The sequence below is a fragment of the Ovis aries genome, chromosome 4, assembly GCF_016772045.2.
Source record: "Ovis aries strain OAR_USU_Benz2616 breed Rambouillet chromosome 4, ARS-UI_Ramb_v3.0, whole genome shotgun sequence".
Classification (NCBI taxonomy): Eukaryota; Metazoa; Chordata; class Mammalia; order Artiodactyla; family Bovidae; genus Ovis; species Ovis aries.
This window is the reverse complement of record NC_056057.1, coordinates 61624346-61642631: the sequence shown is the minus strand read 5'-3', so window position 1 is coordinate 61642631 and position 18286 is coordinate 61624346. Positions and strand designations below refer to the sequence as shown.

Here is an 18286-nt window from a genome sequence, read left to right as displayed (position 1 = left end):
AGAGTGTTGTTTCGTGCACTGGTGTTTGCACGTCTCCCCCCAGTGAAGCCAAGTCACACCACAGTGTCAGCACGTTGGCTTTCTGGGTGCTGAGAAACTTCACCCTGACAAACACCTAACCTTCTTGCAAGGAGTAGCTTGGCACTGCAGAAATTTTGTTCATGAAGCCAAGGCATAGATTAAGAAGAAAAAAAAAAGTGGTGCCTTTCTAATTCTGAGATGAAACAAAAGTAAGGTATACTCTTTCTGCCCATCAACCAGATGAATAATTTCAACAGGATATATCGGAACTACAAAACCCAAATGAAACTATGGTCTCTAAAGGTCAAATTAACATGAATTCATGCTGACTGAAGTAAGGTCAGTGCTAAGGCAGACAAAAATGTCTTGGCTCAACATGAAGTCACTGAAAAATGAGTGTGAATGATAATTTCCCTTAAGTGGGAAAGAAGGTACCAAAAGCCAGTTTAGCCAACTCCAGCAGTGTATTCTATTGAGCCCATCACTGTGTTTAGGCTCAAGATGTTACTGGGTAAAATGTTTAGGTGTTTGTAAGCCTCTCTAATGTAATTTTCAACAAGAAGAATTTGTGGTGGTTACAGTACCCACAATTTAATTTTAGCCAGATGCTTTTCTCAATTTTTAAATTTATTTTTAGCCTAGCACATGGTTTCAGTGGAAACTGAAAATGAGAGCTAGACACAGTTTTCATCACATATGCAGAGTGAAAATAGTAACACTTGGTGTATTTTGTGCAGATTATTTTTTAGGAAAGCGATAAAATGCACTGTGAAAAAAACATAGTTTAAATATGCTAATGTTACTACCCAAAGTCTCTATAAGTAAGTAAGAAAGATCAAGTTAAGCAATACAGTTGGCTACAGTAATCTAAATATACTGTAGCATTTTGTTTAGCAGTTTTTATTTGGAAAACTTGAAAGGGTTTTTTTTCTAGGATCAGCTGTCAGTGAAACAACATAAGCAGCAAATATTTCTTAAACCATATTTGATGAATTGTCACAATAACTGACCAAGCCTTAGGAAATGCTTAAACATTTTCACTCTGCCATACACAGACAGACACACCTTTTGACTTTCAAGGGAAGTTGAATAGGCTGTCTCTAGTTGTGTTCGCTTTGTTTGTTCAGATAGTTTTGGGTGGATCTGTGGGTAGGTAGGTAAAACCAATTCGCAGGGTAGAGTTATCCTATCTATATTATGAGAACTGTTGATATGACCACAAAATTCAAACTTTAAAGTGAATTTATTTGCACATAACCTGGAACAAAAACTTCCTTTTCTGTGCCAGGAAATCGAAGGGGGGCATTCCTGCTACTCCAGAATAGGGGAACACTCCAAAAATCTTTTGTTTCACATGAGTTACCTTGAAAAATTAATATCCCATAATCACATATAACAAACCGCAAATCACAGAACCACAAACAAGCATCAACTTACTGGAGATGTGGTTAATCGAAGGATAGTGCCATTTTTTATTTCATTTCGATTCTGGAAAAGAAAAAAAAACTGTAAATCTTCAAGTGGAAGCTTGGGAAAGAAGAACACAAAGGCAAATGTCACTGAGCAGAGATTCCATATATAAATAATATGCATTCATATGATTCGGTCTATTCTCACTTGAATAATTTTTAATTCTACAAAGAACTTCAAACTGGGTCCCAGATGTGTTATTTCCCCCTTCAATTCTTTTTTTAAATTTAATTTTTATTTTATTTTGGAGTATAGCTGACTTATTGTGTTGTGATAGTTTCAGGTGTATAGCAAAGTGATTCAGTTATACATATGCATATATTCTTTCTTTTTCTGATTCTTTTCCTATATACGTTATTACGGAATATTGTATAGAGTTCCTTGTGCTATATAGCAGGTCCTTGCTGATTATCAATTTTATATGGAGTAATGTATACATGTTAATCCTAAACTCCTAATTTATCCCTCCACTCCTCCCTTTCCCCTATGGTAACCATAAGTTTGCTTTTGATGTCTGTGAGTCTATTTCTGTTCTGTTTCTTTATATCATCATGGACAGCCTACACTACAGAGGAAGTGAATATGAGCCCAGAGAATAGAAATATGGGACACAAGGATAGCAATCAAAACAAGCAATTTTAAAAGCTTATTAAACGGAGTATTATCCAGCAAAATCATTCCTACATATATACCCAGGAGAACCAAAACTATATAACCATACAAAAACTTGTACCTGAATGTTCAGAGAAATTTTATTCATAACGGCCAAAGTATGCTGCTAACTCGCTTCAGTTGCGTCCAACTCTGTGCGACCCCAGAGACGGCAGCCCACCAGGCTTCCCCATCCCTGGGATTCTCCAGGCAAGAACACTGGAGTGGGTTGCCATTTCCTTCTCTAACGCATGAAAGTGAAAAGTGAAACAGAAGTCGCTTAGTCGTGTCTGACTCTTAGTGACCCCATGGACTGCAGCCTACCAGGCTCCTCTGTCCATGGGATCTGCCAGGCAAGAGTCCTGGAGTGGGTTGCCATTGCCTTCTCCAACGGCCAAGGTATAAACAACCCAAATATCCATCAGCAGATGACTGGATAAACAAAACATAGTGAATCCATTCAATGGAATATTACTAAGCCATGAAAAGAAACAAAGTATTGATTCATGCTACCACATGATCTTGAAAACATTAAGTGAAAGAGTTGAGATGCAAAAGCTATGTATTTTAAGATTTCATTTGTCAAAAGAGGTCCATCTATAGAGACAAGGAAGCAGACTAATGGTTTCAAGGGGCTGATGGAGGAGGATTTGGGAGTGAGTGTTAACCGGCACAGGAATTTTTTTTTCAGGGGTGATGAAAATGCTCTACAATTGATGGTGGTGATGATTTTAGAAATCTGTGAATATAGTGATAGCCAACGAATTGAAGAATTAAAAGCCAATGAATTAAAGAGCCTCTTGATGAAGATGAAAGAGGAGAGTGAAAAAGCTGGCTTAAAACTCAGCATTCAAACAACAAAGATCATGGCATCCTGTCCCATCACTTTATGGCAAATAGATGGGGAAACAATGGAAACAGTGAGAGACTTTATCTTCTTGGTCTTCAAAATCACTACAGATTGTGACTGCAGCCATGAAATTAAAAGACACTTGCTCCTTGGAAGAAAAACAATGACAAACCCAGACAGCATATTAAAAAGCAGATATATTACTTTGCCTACAAAGGTCCATATAGTCAAAACTATGGTTTTTCCAGTAGTCATGTAGGGATGTGAGAGCTTGACAATAAAAAAGGCTGAGCACCAAAGAATTGATGCCTTTGAGCTATGGTGCTGGAGAAGACGCTGAAGAGTCCCTTTGAGAGCAAAGAGATCAAACCAGTCAATCTTAAAGGAAATCAACCTTGAATATTCATTGGAAGGACTGATAATGAAGCTCCAATACTTAGGACACCTGATATAAAGAGCTGACTCACTGGAAAAGACCTTGATGCTGGGAAAGATTGAAGGCAGGAGGAAAAGGGGAAGACAGAGGATGAGATGGTTGGATGGCATCACAGACTCAATGGACATGAGTTTGAGCAAGCTCTGGAAGATGGCGAAGGACAGGGAAGCCTGGTGTGCTGTAGTCCATGGGGTTGCAAAGAGTTGGACATGACTGAGCAACTGAACAACAACAGCAGCAACAGACTGAACACTTTAACAGGTGAATTTTTGGTACATGAATTATCTCAATGAAGTTGTTCTCTTTTTTTGGGGGGAAAAAAGGAAGGAATCTGGTTTCTGGTTTCTTAATATTTGCTGGTTTCTATTGAACGTTGCCTTGAAGTTAAGAACAAATAGCATATATGAGCAGATTCCAAATTGGTCCATCTCCACTCAGCAAGTGTATTGAAAGTGAGTGTTCTGAAGCTTTCACTTAGCATCTTTGGCATGGAAAGGAGAATTTCACTGGCAGTTTTCTCTTCTGCCACCAGAGTACGCACCATGCTCAGCTTTCAGGAGTTGACCTTCTGGGAGTCACACCACAGCATCCCCCACCCTGGAGCACCGAGCCAGGAGGTTAATAAAGTGCCTTGTGGGTCAATCTCCTGCACCATTTCCGACAAGCCACAAGCTAGAATTTGCTCAGGATGCAGCAGGCACATTGGAGTAGTAGGAAATTTCTCAGAATGAGATGCCATAAACACAGAATACTCACTCTCACCCTCAGCCAATTCTGATGACTTCTTGGAAAATGAATTTTCTAGAACAATTATCTGAAAGCAAGCAGGCCTCAGGCCAGCACTTTCTCCCAAAGAAATCCTAATCTGAACGTTTTAAACTGAGTTCAGGCAGGCCTGAAAGCGCCACACTGCTGGATCCAAACTTTCCTCAGGCAATTTCAGCCCAATTTAGAGCATCCCCAGCCAGACACCCTGGGCCACCTCTTGAGAGAGCAAGGTCTTCATTACCGGAAGTGTGTAGGCAAGGGTTGAATGACCACTGGGCAGCCCGGTTCAGTTATGAGATGGTGAAATGAATTTCAGTATTTTTTTAAAAAAATCTTTCAACTCTAAAATTCTATGCCTCTAAGAGAAATGGAGAGGAAAACCACAAATACTAATTATAGAATATTAAGGAAGCCAAATAGATAGCTACATCTTTCCCGCTCAGGTTTTATATGAATCAAGAAATAAAGGAGTCAGAAGGTGAAAGCCTAAAATATCTCCTTTATTAGTGATTATGGAACACAGAGCTGAGAATGATAACCAGCAGACAGCTAACTAAACCCTCAGATTAGCATACCTGTTGAGGTTAAGACCAAAGGCAGGTTCCCTCCCAAGAGGTAAAGGGGGCCTAGTTTATTCTTCCCAAGTAACAAATAAAGCAGGAAAAGAGGGTGTAAAGAGGCCAGGAGGGTTTAGCAATAATCTCTCCTCGTGAAAATTAATAGTGGTGATGAAGCATTCCTAATAAAGGCAATAAATTAACATTTATTGAAAGGCACTGGGGTGAGGGATTTGGGGTTTTGTTGGAATGGTTATTTAACCATCAACAATCTTATGTTGACTTTAAAGATAAGAAACCAAATCTGCCAAGAGGATAAGTTATTTGCCCAACATCAAGGAGGGGGAGGGGGGACTCAAACCCCTCAGGGTTGGGGGCAGACGACATCAGAGGCTGTGCTCCCTCTGGAAAAGGTAAACAACTTAGACCTTGCATTCATCATTAGAGGGGTGAGCTCATCATCTGATTGCCATATATGAGAGCAAAGAAATAAGTGTGGTATTAACAAATGCTCTGCAGATTCCCAGGTGTTCCCCAGGATGTCCTGGACATGAGGCACTGAGTGGAAGTATGGCTGGGGTGACCTCAAACAATTGACCTCCAGGTTGACTCCTTCGACACAGACTCCTGACTTTCTGGGATCCAAGAATGAGTTCTTTGAAGAAAGGATCTTGAGGACTGTTTATTTAAAACAAAAGCAGTGTCAAAACCACTGACAGAAAGGGCTGGGTTCAAATTCCATCTGACTCACACCACCTTGTAAGCTCAGTGCAAGCTATTCAACCACTCCAATCTAAAATGGGAAGAACAAGTCACTGCTTAGAGAATGTAGCAAGAACCAGATGTGATGTATGAGCTGTGCCTGGCCTAGAATTCATTCAAAATGGGACTGTTACATTGAGAGCAGCACGCATCCCTTCTCAACTGGCAGCTAATTTGCTTTCTGTCTCTTCCTTATCCCCAAAATACATTTTTAATCAGTGTTTAGTATTTTGGAACAATAGATAACAACAACAACAACAACAACAAAACCAGAAAAGCCACAAATATATGCATTAAAAACTTTAAGGTCCCAACAGAAGGGTAGATCAAACTCAAAGAAAGAGCCAATGGTAGACATCTGCTTCGGAGACTTTTCCATCAAGAAAATCCCCTGGATGCCACCTCTCATGCCACTGACTGATGATGACGCCTTTTGCTCTCCAAGGAAGTCAAACTTGGGAGGTAAACACAGGGAAAGGCTTGGACTTACTCTAATTTCATAAGTCTCATCCAGACAATGTAGGGCATCACTGAAGAGTTGGGTTTCCAGCTAGGATAGTCTGAACTAGATCCACATCTCACTTCTTACCTGGGGAATCCGGTACAAGTGACAGAGCTGCCCTCTGTGTCAGCTTGTTCGTGTGTAAAATAAGGATAGCGCCTGTCTCCTAAGGCTATTCTGAGGATTAACTAAAATAATCCATTTAAAGTGCTTAGGACAGAGAACGGCACCTTGCAAACACTCATGAAAAAAGTTAGCTCATGAAAAAAGTTTATTATTAAGTGTAAAAATAACATCCGAAAAGCACATTGCTGCATATACTTATTTGTTTTGAGCTAGTCTCTATATGTAATCCAGCCAGTAAAAATAATAGTGCCATCTAGGCAATCCTGAGTCTCAGACTTCAGGAAGTCAACAGCACATATCCAGCGGGATAACAAATGCTATCAACCATACGCCTATTCCATCAGCAGATCAGCACGGCTGAGGGGAGGTCTGGCACACAGCATGCTCCACATCAAAGGCTGAGGACCTGGCACCCACTCTTTTATCATACTCTCGGGCCTCTACGTCTGTTTCAGAAGGGACTTCTTTGATGCAGTCGTCCAAGCATCCAGCAAGCGGGGTGTGTGTGTGTGTGTGTGTGTGTGAGAGAGAGAGAGATTTTACTTACTTATCCTGCCCATTGGCTGTGTCCCTCTACCTCCTGTCCATTCCCTCCAGTTTACCCTGACCAATTCACCTCCATCCGCTGATACGCTGCCCCAGCTGGCATGGATCCATTCCTCCTTAGTGAACTGAGAAATACTCTAGCCAGCTTTGTCTGATCAACAGGTTATATCAGTGACCTTTGGTAAGCAGATTTCAACAGGATCAATCCAGCAGCATTCAATAGAGGCACCCTTCTCAGGCCAGACAAGGAACATCATTAAATGACTTATAAAAGCATGTGTGTGTGCATGGCAGGGGTACTTCCCTGATGGTCCAGGGATTAAGGAAGAAAAAAAAAAAAAAAGACTTTGTACTTCCAATGCAGGGATTGCAAGTTTGATCTCTGATTGGGGAACTAAGATCCCACATGCCTTGTGGTGTGGCCAAAGAAAAAAAAAATAAATTTTAAATTTAAAAAAATTAATAAATAAAAAATTTAAAAGATATGTTCTTTAAAGAAAAGCATGTGGGGGAAGGAACAGCAACAACAAAAAAAGTGAACTCCCTCCCTCCAAACAGAGAGGGGGATTCTGCAAAACTAAAGAATGTATTCATCAACTCACAGAGCCAAGAAACTGTCCCATGCCCCTCTCTGGGAAATCAGCCTTTAATCCCTGATTCTCATGGGATCTTCATACCACTGGCTTGAGAATCACCATGAGTATTAAAATGCAGATTTCTGGGACTCCCCAGCCCACCAAGCCACACACTCAGAGGCCTCAGCAGCTACATTTTCACTATGCTTGCAAATAATTCTGCTGCACAGTAAAGTTTAGAATCATCCCGGTCTAATTCATAAGACCATGCAGCACATTTAGAGTCAGTGTTTGGAATTTCAAGGTAATAAAGTAAGGCAAACAAGACTAATGGCAGCTCCTCAAAAATGAAGAGAGAGCAGCAGAAAGAACATTTCTGCAGAGAATGTCCTAAAGTAACAGCACACAATGTACGGGAAGAATGACAAGGGGCCCAGTGAAAGCTGCTAAACCCCGCTGTCACAGCTACTGCCACCCAGCAGTGGCAGACTGTACTAGCCCCTGACATTCACAAGCATCTCCATAGGATGTCTTTGTGCTTCTTCACAGAACCAGCTCAGTGACTCGGCCTCTGTGTGAATCGGATAATAAGATTCCTCAGAAAAATGTCACTGTTGTCATATTTTTCCTTCTGAAATTTTGTTTATCTCAGTAGGCCAACTTTCTATGTAGCCAGGCAATGTTAAGAATTATTCCCTGGTCCAAAATTCCAAATTCTACCCCCTTCCTGTGACTGAGAAAGGAAAGCAGGAGGTCAGAGGGGGAGGGGGCACTCACGACCAGACCCCTCAAGTCCAGGCAGCTTCAGGACCTTTTCTCTGGTTCTGCCTTTGTCTGTCACTGTCTCTCTCTCCTGATGTGATGGGGTCCTTACTTTGGAAATAATACCAGGAAATAACGCCGTCCTTTGCATCCATTACTCAGTCATCACAGAGGCTGATTTTTCACTGTAAACCTGATCCTTTCTATCCTTTATGTGTCCATTTGCATGATCTTCAAATCTCTGGGCTGAGGGAAATAACTGAGGACCACATATGACATGCCGGTTGCCAGGTTACCGAGCAATGCCTCTAGACAGAGGACTACAGGTCTAACATTTGAGGAGGAGCATAGAAAACTAAAATAAATCTGAACCCCCAAAGGCCAGGAGGAAAAGGCTGAGAGGTGAGGTGGGGAAAAAGAATAAGAAAGATAGGGTGGCAAACTCTTCTAAATGCACATTTCCCATAATTCATATTGCAGACTTCCCTGGGGTCCTTACCATCAAGGACCATGTTCCTTCCCAGCCCCACACCCCAGCTCCATATAGCTGTAGCAATTCATCATCACCCACGGATGGAAGGAGCTGGATTTGACTTCTTTCCACTCTTTTTTCATGCCACTAACTAGATTCTATGCTCAGTTATTGTCTTTCTTTAATCAATTTATTTTTCATAACACTCATGTACCATTCACACAATTCCCCAAAGGAAAAGAAGATAGACAAGACAGGTGATAAGGAATATTTGGCTAATTACCTATCTGTGCTGTGTAAACACAGACCACGTTAGGGGAGGGCCTGTTCCATCAGAATGCTTTGTTCTCTTTCTACCTGTAATAAGATCTGGGTAAAAGGAGTGGAGAAAAGCTGGTAGACAGTCCTCAGGAGCCCAGGGAATCTGTGGGATGTAGTGATCCCAGGGGAGGAGCCAGAGGAGAATGCCTGTCCCCCTTTTCGTTTTCATCAACTGCTTGTAGGAGACAAAGAACAATGTTTTCTGGAAAAGAACATGCTTATCTTAAAGGAATAGGCACTATTAGATTTCACTGCTGCTTGGAAAGAGGCACCTTTTAGAAAGCCAGGGAAGATGCTTGCTTTCTCAGCCAATTTCATATGGCAAGAGTGAGACACATCTACCTTTGCCTGGTATCTGGGCCCTAGGACCAAAAGCTCAGGGTAGAACCCAATCCATGTCTCTGTCCCTCTAACATCCTAGAGAAGAACTGATTAAGTCCAATCTGTTAAGAAGTAATAAAAGGTCACTATGTAGATGGTGACTCAACCTTGAAGTCAGAGTAGTCAGTCCCCTTGAGCACAGAAGGTGAGGGGGATAATTTTGGTAATACAGACAGTGGGGTAAGCACTAGCAACATCTCAATACAATAAACAAAGAGAAAACATTTAAGGCTTTTGAACATTATGACCAAGGGAAAGTTTCAGAGAAATAAATCTGTCAGCAGCAGTGAACTAGAATGGAGAGTACGTTAAGGAGATTGGGCAACACGGTGGAGGGCTGCAGCGATACACAGTTGCTTCCATCTCTGCAAGGCTTAGCACTCACTACATTAGACCCCGGATTCCAACCACAGGACTCCTGGCTGGGAGCACCTCCTATCTCCAAGTTAACAATCCAATAGACTCAAGAACTGAAAAACTAGTAATAAGTTCTGTGACAAAAATCTGTGCCTTTCTTCCTATACATGACTTGAAGGACAGTGAACAGAGACACATTTTTCATGGGTGATTTTATAATGTTTAGCAAAAGCCTTAAAAATCAAAATCAAATTCTACGAAGTTTTTTCCTTTGGAAACACCAGAAAGGCAAACATTTTATGAAAGATGTCCACCGAGGCATCATTTATAACAGAGAGAAAACAACTAAAAGCAAGCCCAGATACTTTAGTTATTCATTTACTGTCTCTCAACCTGAAATCTAACATTCTTGGCCCAACTGCATACTGGAGCTGGGCCCTACAACCATTTCCCTTTTGCCATCTAGAAGAATGTTAAACTTCACCAACAGAAAGCATTGGAATGATCCTGCCTGGTCATCAAAAGTCGGTTCTCTTTTATCATTATTATTATCATTACCATTAATATTACTATTATACAAAGAAGTCTACAGCCCTCATCCACCCTCAGTCCTTCCCCTAAAATAACTTGTGATGGCTACCTGCTTTTTGGAACCCTATCCTAAAACAACCTGGGATTCTGTAAGGACAAATATTTTCTGATTCAGGTGAGTCAATGACCATTCTCACCAGGCACTTATTTTTCTTTTTTGGCTGCGCTGGGTCTTCATTGCTGTGAGTGGGATCTTTCTCTAGTTGTGTATAGTGGGGGCTACTCTGTTGTTGCAATGCATGGGCTTCTCCTCGCAGTGAATTCTCTTGTTGCGAAACGCAGCATCTAGGCACATGGGCTTCAGTAGTTGTGGCTTGCAGGCCCTAGAGCGAACAGGTTTCAGTAGTTGTGACATACCAGCTTAGTTGCTCCATGGCATGTGATTTCCTCCTGATCCGGGGATCAAACCTCTGTCCCCTTCATTGGCAGGTATGCAGTCTTATCCACAGCGCCACCAGGGAAGTCCTCACCAGGCACCTTTTAACAACCTTGTGGCTTTTTGTCTTTAAAAGCTCCTGACTCTCTTCCTTGGAATATTCTTTCATGTTTACCCCAAACCTGTGTCTTCTGAATTGCAAAACTTAAGACCCCAAAAAACTCTTTTCTAATATGCAGCCTCCTGCATTATTTTTAAGTTATCACGTAAAAAATGTAGCTTGCATAATAGTATTACAGTATGAATCCAAATTGATGGAATATATTATGTGAGTATAAACTGATAAAATGCTGATGTCCAGGTAGATCCAGTAACAAGTGGGCAACAATGCTTTTCACTTACAACATATGAAAAAAAAGAAAAGAAATTTTTAAAAATGGCTGATATTGTGAGTATTTGCCCACCCCAGTTAATGAATATTGGTTACGTTTCTAGGGGAGAAAGCAATCTCCATGGTTTTGGACAGAAAGATTTGCACAAGCTACGGTAAACCACGTAGACCAGGCCTCCCCTATGGTCCCTTTTTTCTATTTGAGATAGAGATTTCATTGCCAGCCCCTCCTGCTATCAATTTTAACATAACCCCCAATCAGATGGCATGTGTAAATGTTTAAACCTGGATTGTGAAGGACAAATCTCAGTGGTCTCAGAAATCCACAAAGTGCTGGAGAAGAGAGCTGCACTTACAGGAAAGAAGCTCATGCTTGTGAAAAAGAAAAGACTTTAAAGGGTCATTCCAGTGGCATTGACAAGCATCACTAAGGATGCTGCCTGTTTTTCTTTGGTCACGTGAGTCATGTCTGACTGTTTTGTGACCCCATGGACTGTAGCCCTAGGCTCCTCTGTCCATGCAATTTCCCAGGCAAGAACACTGGAGTGGGTTGCCATTTCCTTCTCCAGGGGATCTCCCCCACCCAGGGTTCAAACCCCCATTCCCTGTACTGGCAGGCAGATTCTTTACCACTGAGCCACCAGGGAAGCCCAAGGATGCTGCTGCTGCTGCTGTGTCACTGTCTGACTCTGTGCAGCCCCTGAGACGGCAGCCCACCAGGCTCCCCCGTCCCTGGGATTCTCCAGGCAAGAACACTGGAGTGGGTTGCCATTTCCTTCTCCAATGCATGAAAGTGGAAAGTGAAAGTGAAGTCGCTCAGTCGTGTCCGATTCCTAGCGACCCCATGCACTGCAGCCCACCAGGCTCCTCCATCCATGGGATTTTCCAGGCAAGAGTCCTGGAGTGGGGTAAGGATGCTGCTACAGCTAGGAAAATACAGACGCTATGGCCTATTCTAGGCAAAGCCAATGCAGACAACAGACTATGGAGTGAGAACAAGATGCAAACATTTACGGTGGAGAGGAGAGCTACTGGATAAAGTGGGATGGAAGCATCAGAAAAGGAAGAGTAACTGAGCTTGCTGCTGGTTTCAAAGAGACAGTGTGGTGTCTGGCATCTCGAACACAACCTGCTGTGAGGTGAGCCACCCTAACACTGGTATCAGATGGGACCGATCCAAACCTTGGCATCACTACTGACAGTTTTGTCACCTGGGCATTTGGCACAGAGCCTGGCACATAGCAGGTGCTCAGTGAACATCCGGTCAATTAATACATGGGCATGACAGCTCCTCCGATCCCCCCTCACTGCTACAAGGAAGATCGTCACACCTAGACCGTATGGTGTTGTCATGGGATTAAGTTAGACAGTGCTAATAAAGGCTCTGGCTGGCACTGCATAAGGACTCGATACATCATTCACAAAGAAGAGGCAGCTTGGGTACTGGGTACTGGAAATATGAAAAATCTGTCAGATCAAGAAGCGGGAAGAGAAGCTCAGGCAGAGGAAACGCAGTTCAGGCCATTAGGTTCCCCTGCCTGAGATCCTGTAAGGCAGAGATTTAAAGAATCTCTTTTCTTTTTGCCCCCTGTCATGGATATTTTGGAAGTCTAGTGAAGCCTATGGATCACTTCAATAAATAACACTTTTAAATGCATAAAATAAAATACAGAAGTTTGCAAAGAAACCAATAGTTATCCAAGTTTTTGAATTGTATCATATGCTACTTTTTCAATATCAGTTCAGTTCAGTCGCTCAGTCGTGTCCAGCTCTTTGCGACCCCATGAACCACAGCACACGAGGCCGCCCTGTCCATCACCAACTCCCAGAGTCCACCCAAACCCATGTACATCGAGTTGATGAAGCCATCCAGCCATCTCATCCTCTGTCGTCCCTTTCTCCTCCTGCCCTCAATCTTTTTCAGTATAGTTATCAGCAAACTTTTTCCATCAAGAACCAGTTACTAAGTATTTTAAACATTGCAAGGGAAGAAATTTTCTGTTGCAACTGTGATACATAAATGAATGGGCATGGCTGTATTCCAATAAGTTTCATTTACAAAACTAGGTGGCACTTTTACAAAACTAGGTGGACTTTTGTCCACAGGCTGTAGTTCACTGGCACTTTTATTAATGCGTAAAATAACAAGATATATTATAAGCGTTAATAACTACTGTAATTTATAATTAATGTAATGATCATAAATGACAGTTTGAGATCATTGCAATAATAGCAATAAATGGAAACATCTATCATTTCTACCTGTAACACAAACACAGATATTATTTAAACTAGCATGGCTTGTTGTCTACAGTCTCATTGAAATAATATGATTTTTTTATTGTCATACAGTTATAACTTTCTTCCTATACAAATTCATAGACCCTGGGTTAAAACAGTGGCATTCCGTGTACTTAGAAGAAAATCCCAGTTCCTACCATGGTTTAAAAGACTCCCGATATGGCCGTGGCCAACCTCTACCATCATATCTGATACTCCCCCAACTCCCCAGCTCACTCTCCTATTCCCTTTTGTCACTTATCACACCAAGTTCTTCATGCTTCAAGGCTTTTGTACTGGTTGTGCCTTTTGCTGAAGTGCTATGATCTGCCTCCTTGTTATTCTTCAGCCTTGGCATGAATACCACCCCTTTAGAAAGACACTTCCTGATGCTTTACAGCAATCTTGACCACAGACGGACATCTGGGGCCTTGCAGAGAGATGCAGATTATCACAGAGCTGGCACAATCCTAAAGTAAAGACCCAGAACTCAGACATTAAGCTTGAAGAGCACAAACTCGGAGCCTTAGAGGAGGAGTATAAGTTTGTTTCTTGGGGCACATAATTGGAGAAGAAGGGTCATAAGCCCCCAGTTCTGGAAACCAGGTCCACTCTCCTGCAGCCTTATTTCCTCTATATCTGTTTATTTGGAAATTTAAAACAAGTCAAGTCATATTTCTGACCCATTCTTGAACCTAAATTACATGGCTAGCCTGGCAGACTGAGCTCCATAGCCAGGCCTGCCTACCACACTCTGCTCACAAATCTTTATCACATTACCTCACTTATTTTGTTTCGAGTCTTTACTTCAATCTGAAAAATAAATACCTTGTTCATCTTTTAAAAAATCTCCTGTCTCCACCCACGCCCATGAAAACATATGCATCAGAGGAGTGGGCATCTTCAAGTTTTTTTCATCATCAGTGCCTAGAACAGTGCGTGGTATGTAAAATGTGTTCAATATATACTTTTTAAATGAATGCAATGGCTATTTTAATCATAATTTGGCCTGAAGCAATAGTCAGAATATATCTGTAAACTAAAACTAACTGTCCACTTTTTTCTTCAAAGATAGAGATACTGTCCCTTTCTTCCTCCCACAATGCAAATAAATCTCAGTCCATATTTCTTTCCTTGCCCTGTTTTACAAACTGCAGTCATCAATGGCTACTTATTTCATGCCTACTATGAAATACTTGTATCATTTTTTTAAAAAAAAAGGGAAGAACAGAGATAATAATTACTCATGTTCCACTATCAATTCTTGTGTTCCCATAATGTCCTGAATGGATGTTCACCTAATCCACAGCATCAGGCTGCCCTAGCACAGAAGCAGAGTTACAAACAGTCCCTGCTGCTGCTGCTGCTGCTGCTGCTGCTGCTAAATCGCTTCAGTCGTGTCTGACTCTGTGCGACCCCATAGATGGCAGCCCACCAGGCTCTGCTGTCCCTGGGATTCTCCAGGCAAGAACACTGGAGTGGGTTGCCATTTCCTTCTCCAATGCATGAAAGTGAAAAGTGAAAGTGAAGTCGCTCAGTTGCTACCCCTTGGACTGCAGACCACCAGGCTCCTCCGTCTATGGGATTTTCCAGGCAAGAGTGCTGGAGTAGGGTGCCATTGCCTTCTCCAACAAAGAGTCCCAGACATCTACAACTGAGCTCTGGGACTCATAAGACCATCCAGAACCACTCCTAGAAACTAAACTGTTACAATCCTAAGAGGAATTGCCCAGTTATGAGAAAAGACCAGATAGAAGCCTTAGAAAAGCAGGATCTGGCCTCGGTGTTAGAAGTGAAAATACCCAACAGAACATATTAGAGAAAGAATGGGTTTGAGCTTGAATCCCGCTATAGGTTTCTCCCTTCTAGCCTATCTCTTCCTTCTTGCACTAGGAAAAAAACTAGATTTTAGGTAGATCTCTCTAGATGAGTTAGTATGGATGACAAATGAAAGAGAAGGAAATTAAACAATCAAAACTTTGAAAGTATTACCATAAAACTTCTGGAAGAAAACATAGGCAGTAAGCTTTTTAACATGGGTCTTTCTGGGACTGTTCAGATTTGACACTAAAATCAAAGGCAACAAATATAAAACAATTAACAAGTGGGACTACTTTAAATTAAAAAGCTTCAGAACAGCAAAGGAAACCACCAACAAAATGAAAAAGGAACATACTGAATGACAAAAACTGACGTGCAAATAATTTACAAATCACGTATCTGATAAGGGGTAAATATCTAAAATATATGAAGAGCTCATGCAAGTCAACAGGAAAAAAAAACCAAACAATCCAATGGAAAAATAATGGGCAGAAGTCCTGAGTAGAGATTTCCTTAACAGAAAAATGGCCAAGAGGTACATGAAAAGATGTTCAACATCTCTAATTATGAGGACAATCCAAACTAAAACCACACAATAAGATAATGCATCACACCTGTTTCCATTGGCTATCATAAAAAGATAAAAAAAAGAGTGATTACAAAGATGTGGAGAATAGGGGATTCTAGAAGGAAATAGCAATCCACTCCAGTGTTCTTGCCTGGAGAATCCCAGGGACGGGGAAGCCTGGTGGGCTGCCGTCTATGGGGTCGCACAGAGTCGGACATGACTGAAGCGACTCAGCAGCAGCAGCAGCGGTGCACTGCTGGTGGGAATGTCAATTGGTGCAACCACTATAGGAAATAGTATGAAAGGTTCCTCAAAAAATTAAAAGTAGAACTAGCATATGATGCCACAATCCCACTTCTGGGTATCCAGCGAGGAAAATGAAACCACTCCACTTGAAAAGATACATGCACCTCCATGTTTACTGCGTCATTATTCCAAGTGAAATGAGTCAAAGGTAAATACTGTATGTTTCACTTATATATGGAATCTAAAAAAAGAAAAGGAAACAAAACCTAAGTTCATAGATACAGAGAACAGATTGGACTGGCAGTTGTCAGAGGAGGGGAGTTATCAGGTGGGCAAAATGGGTGAAGGGAGTCAGGGTGTGAATTTCCAGTTATCAAATAAGGAAGTCATGGACGTGTCATTATGGCATGGTGACTACAGTTCATAATACTGTCCTGTATACTATATGACTCAGTGGCTATGAATTTGAGCAAACTCTGGGAGATAGCGAACAAAAGGGAAAACTGGCGTGCTACAGTCCGTGGGGTCACAAAGGGTTGGACATGACTTAGCGACTGAACAGCAACAATACTATTTGAAAACTGCTAAGAAAAAAATGTTTGTAATTATGTAGGTAAGGGATGTTAACTCCTCACCTCTGACAACTGCCAGTCTAATCTGTTCTCTGTAACTATGAACTTAGGCTTTGTCTCCTTTTTTCTTAAGATTTCACATATAAGTGAAACATACAGTATTTATCTTTGACTTGTTTCATTTAGCGTTCACTTAGACTTATTGTGGTTATCAATTCACAAAATATTCAAATATCGAATCATTATTCTCTACACCTGAAATTAATGTAGTGAGTGAGTGAAAGTTGTTCAGGCGTGTCCAATTCTTTGTGACCCCATGAACTGTAGCCTGCCAGGCTCTTCTGTCCATGGAAATATCCAGGCAAGTGTACTGGAGTAGGTAGCTATTCCCTTCTCCAGGGGATCTTCCCAACCCAGGTATCAGACCCAGGTCTCCCACATTGCAGGCAGATTCTTAACCATCTGAGCCACCATATAAAGTTATGTCAATTATATCTCAATTTAAAAAGAAACTTACAATTATTAGAAAGTTCATCTACATCCTCATTTTTCACTGGAGCGCCTGCCCTGCACTTGGACCTCTGGGCCTTATCTCTAGAAGCTGTTTGTCTTGATGGGAGGACTAACCCTCTTAGCACAAGTGAAGTAGAGAGCAAGAGAAAGAACACACTGGCAATTAGAACAGGTGTTTTCCTTAAGAGTTGATTTAAAGATAACTGCCAGAGAAACATTTATTTTATACACTTCTTCTCTTCCATAGATGTGTCTATCCAGATGAATCAGCTAATTGACATGAAGGAACTTCTACTTGGTGAAATAAATGCTTTTTTCACGAGAATCTACAATGAGATTTTTGTTTTTACTATAAAAAGATACAGTGAAACAAGGTTACATACATTAGAGAAACATTAGCTGATTTAAAAGGAAAGGCTTTTAGCAAAAGGTAAAGAATTAGATAAAACTAAGTTAAAATCCAGGTTGTACAATTAGTCATATACAACCCTCAAGTTAATCTCTCTGATACTTAATTTTGCTAATAATAAAAAACAGGAAATACACTAATAAGTACATCTAGTGTATTTGCAGAAATTAAGCTCAGTAGAAAACTTTTTACACAAGAAACACTCAATGAATTATACATAAATAGGTATAAAGAGGAGATGTGCTTAAAAACAGATACAATTTATGATAGACATAAAATTGTGGGTCATATATCTTACTAAATATATATAAGAACTTTGAGGGAGAAATTATAAGAATTTGTTGAAACATTCTAATAAATGGGAAAATATACTGTTTACATGGATGAGATAGACAGTATGCTAATAAAAGCAAATTCCTTCTAAAATTAATCTATAAGTTAAATCCATTTTAATCAAAATGAGTATTAAAACTTTCTAACTTTTGAAAGAAAATAAAAGAGAATACCTTTATAATATATGACTAGAGGAAGTGCTAGTATAAAAAACATAATAAGCCCAAGCAATAAAAGGAAAAGTGATTAGTCTGGTCATACTGTGCTCAGACACTTAGTCATGTCCGACTCTCTGTGACTCCATGGACTGTAGCCCGCCAGTCTTCTCTGTCCATGGGATTTTCCAGGCCAGAATACTGGCATGGGTTGCCATTTCCTCCTCTCGGGGATCTTCCTGACCCACGGATCAAACCCAGGTCTCTTACATCTCCTGAACGGGCAGATGGGTTCTTTGCCAATAGTGCCACCCGGGAAGCAAAATCATACTAAAGTGGTCTTATTAACATCTATTTAACAACAGACACCATTAAACAGTTATGGACTAGTGGACTAGGGTTTCATAGGATTTCATACAAATGAAATCCACATGCCTTCACCTCCATCCAGTTAGCTAGCATCAGCAGGACTAT

At 41.1% G+C, this 18286-nt stretch overlaps 1 protein-coding gene across 6 annotated transcripts in view; it reads right to left on the bottom strand.

The window, feature by feature from the left end:
* Positions 1–18286, bottom strand: part of ELMO1 (engulfment and cell motility 1) — a 581422-nt gene that overhangs the window by 400381 nt on the left and 162755 nt on the right. For all 6 annotated transcript variants that reach the window (XM_060414767.1, XM_027968620.3, XM_060414768.1 and 3 more), the window contains one exon: positions 1459–1509. In XM_060414767.1, the coding sequence (XP_060270750.1) occupies positions 1459–1509 (51 nt within the window). The remainder of the gene's footprint in view (positions 1–1458; positions 1510–18286) is intronic.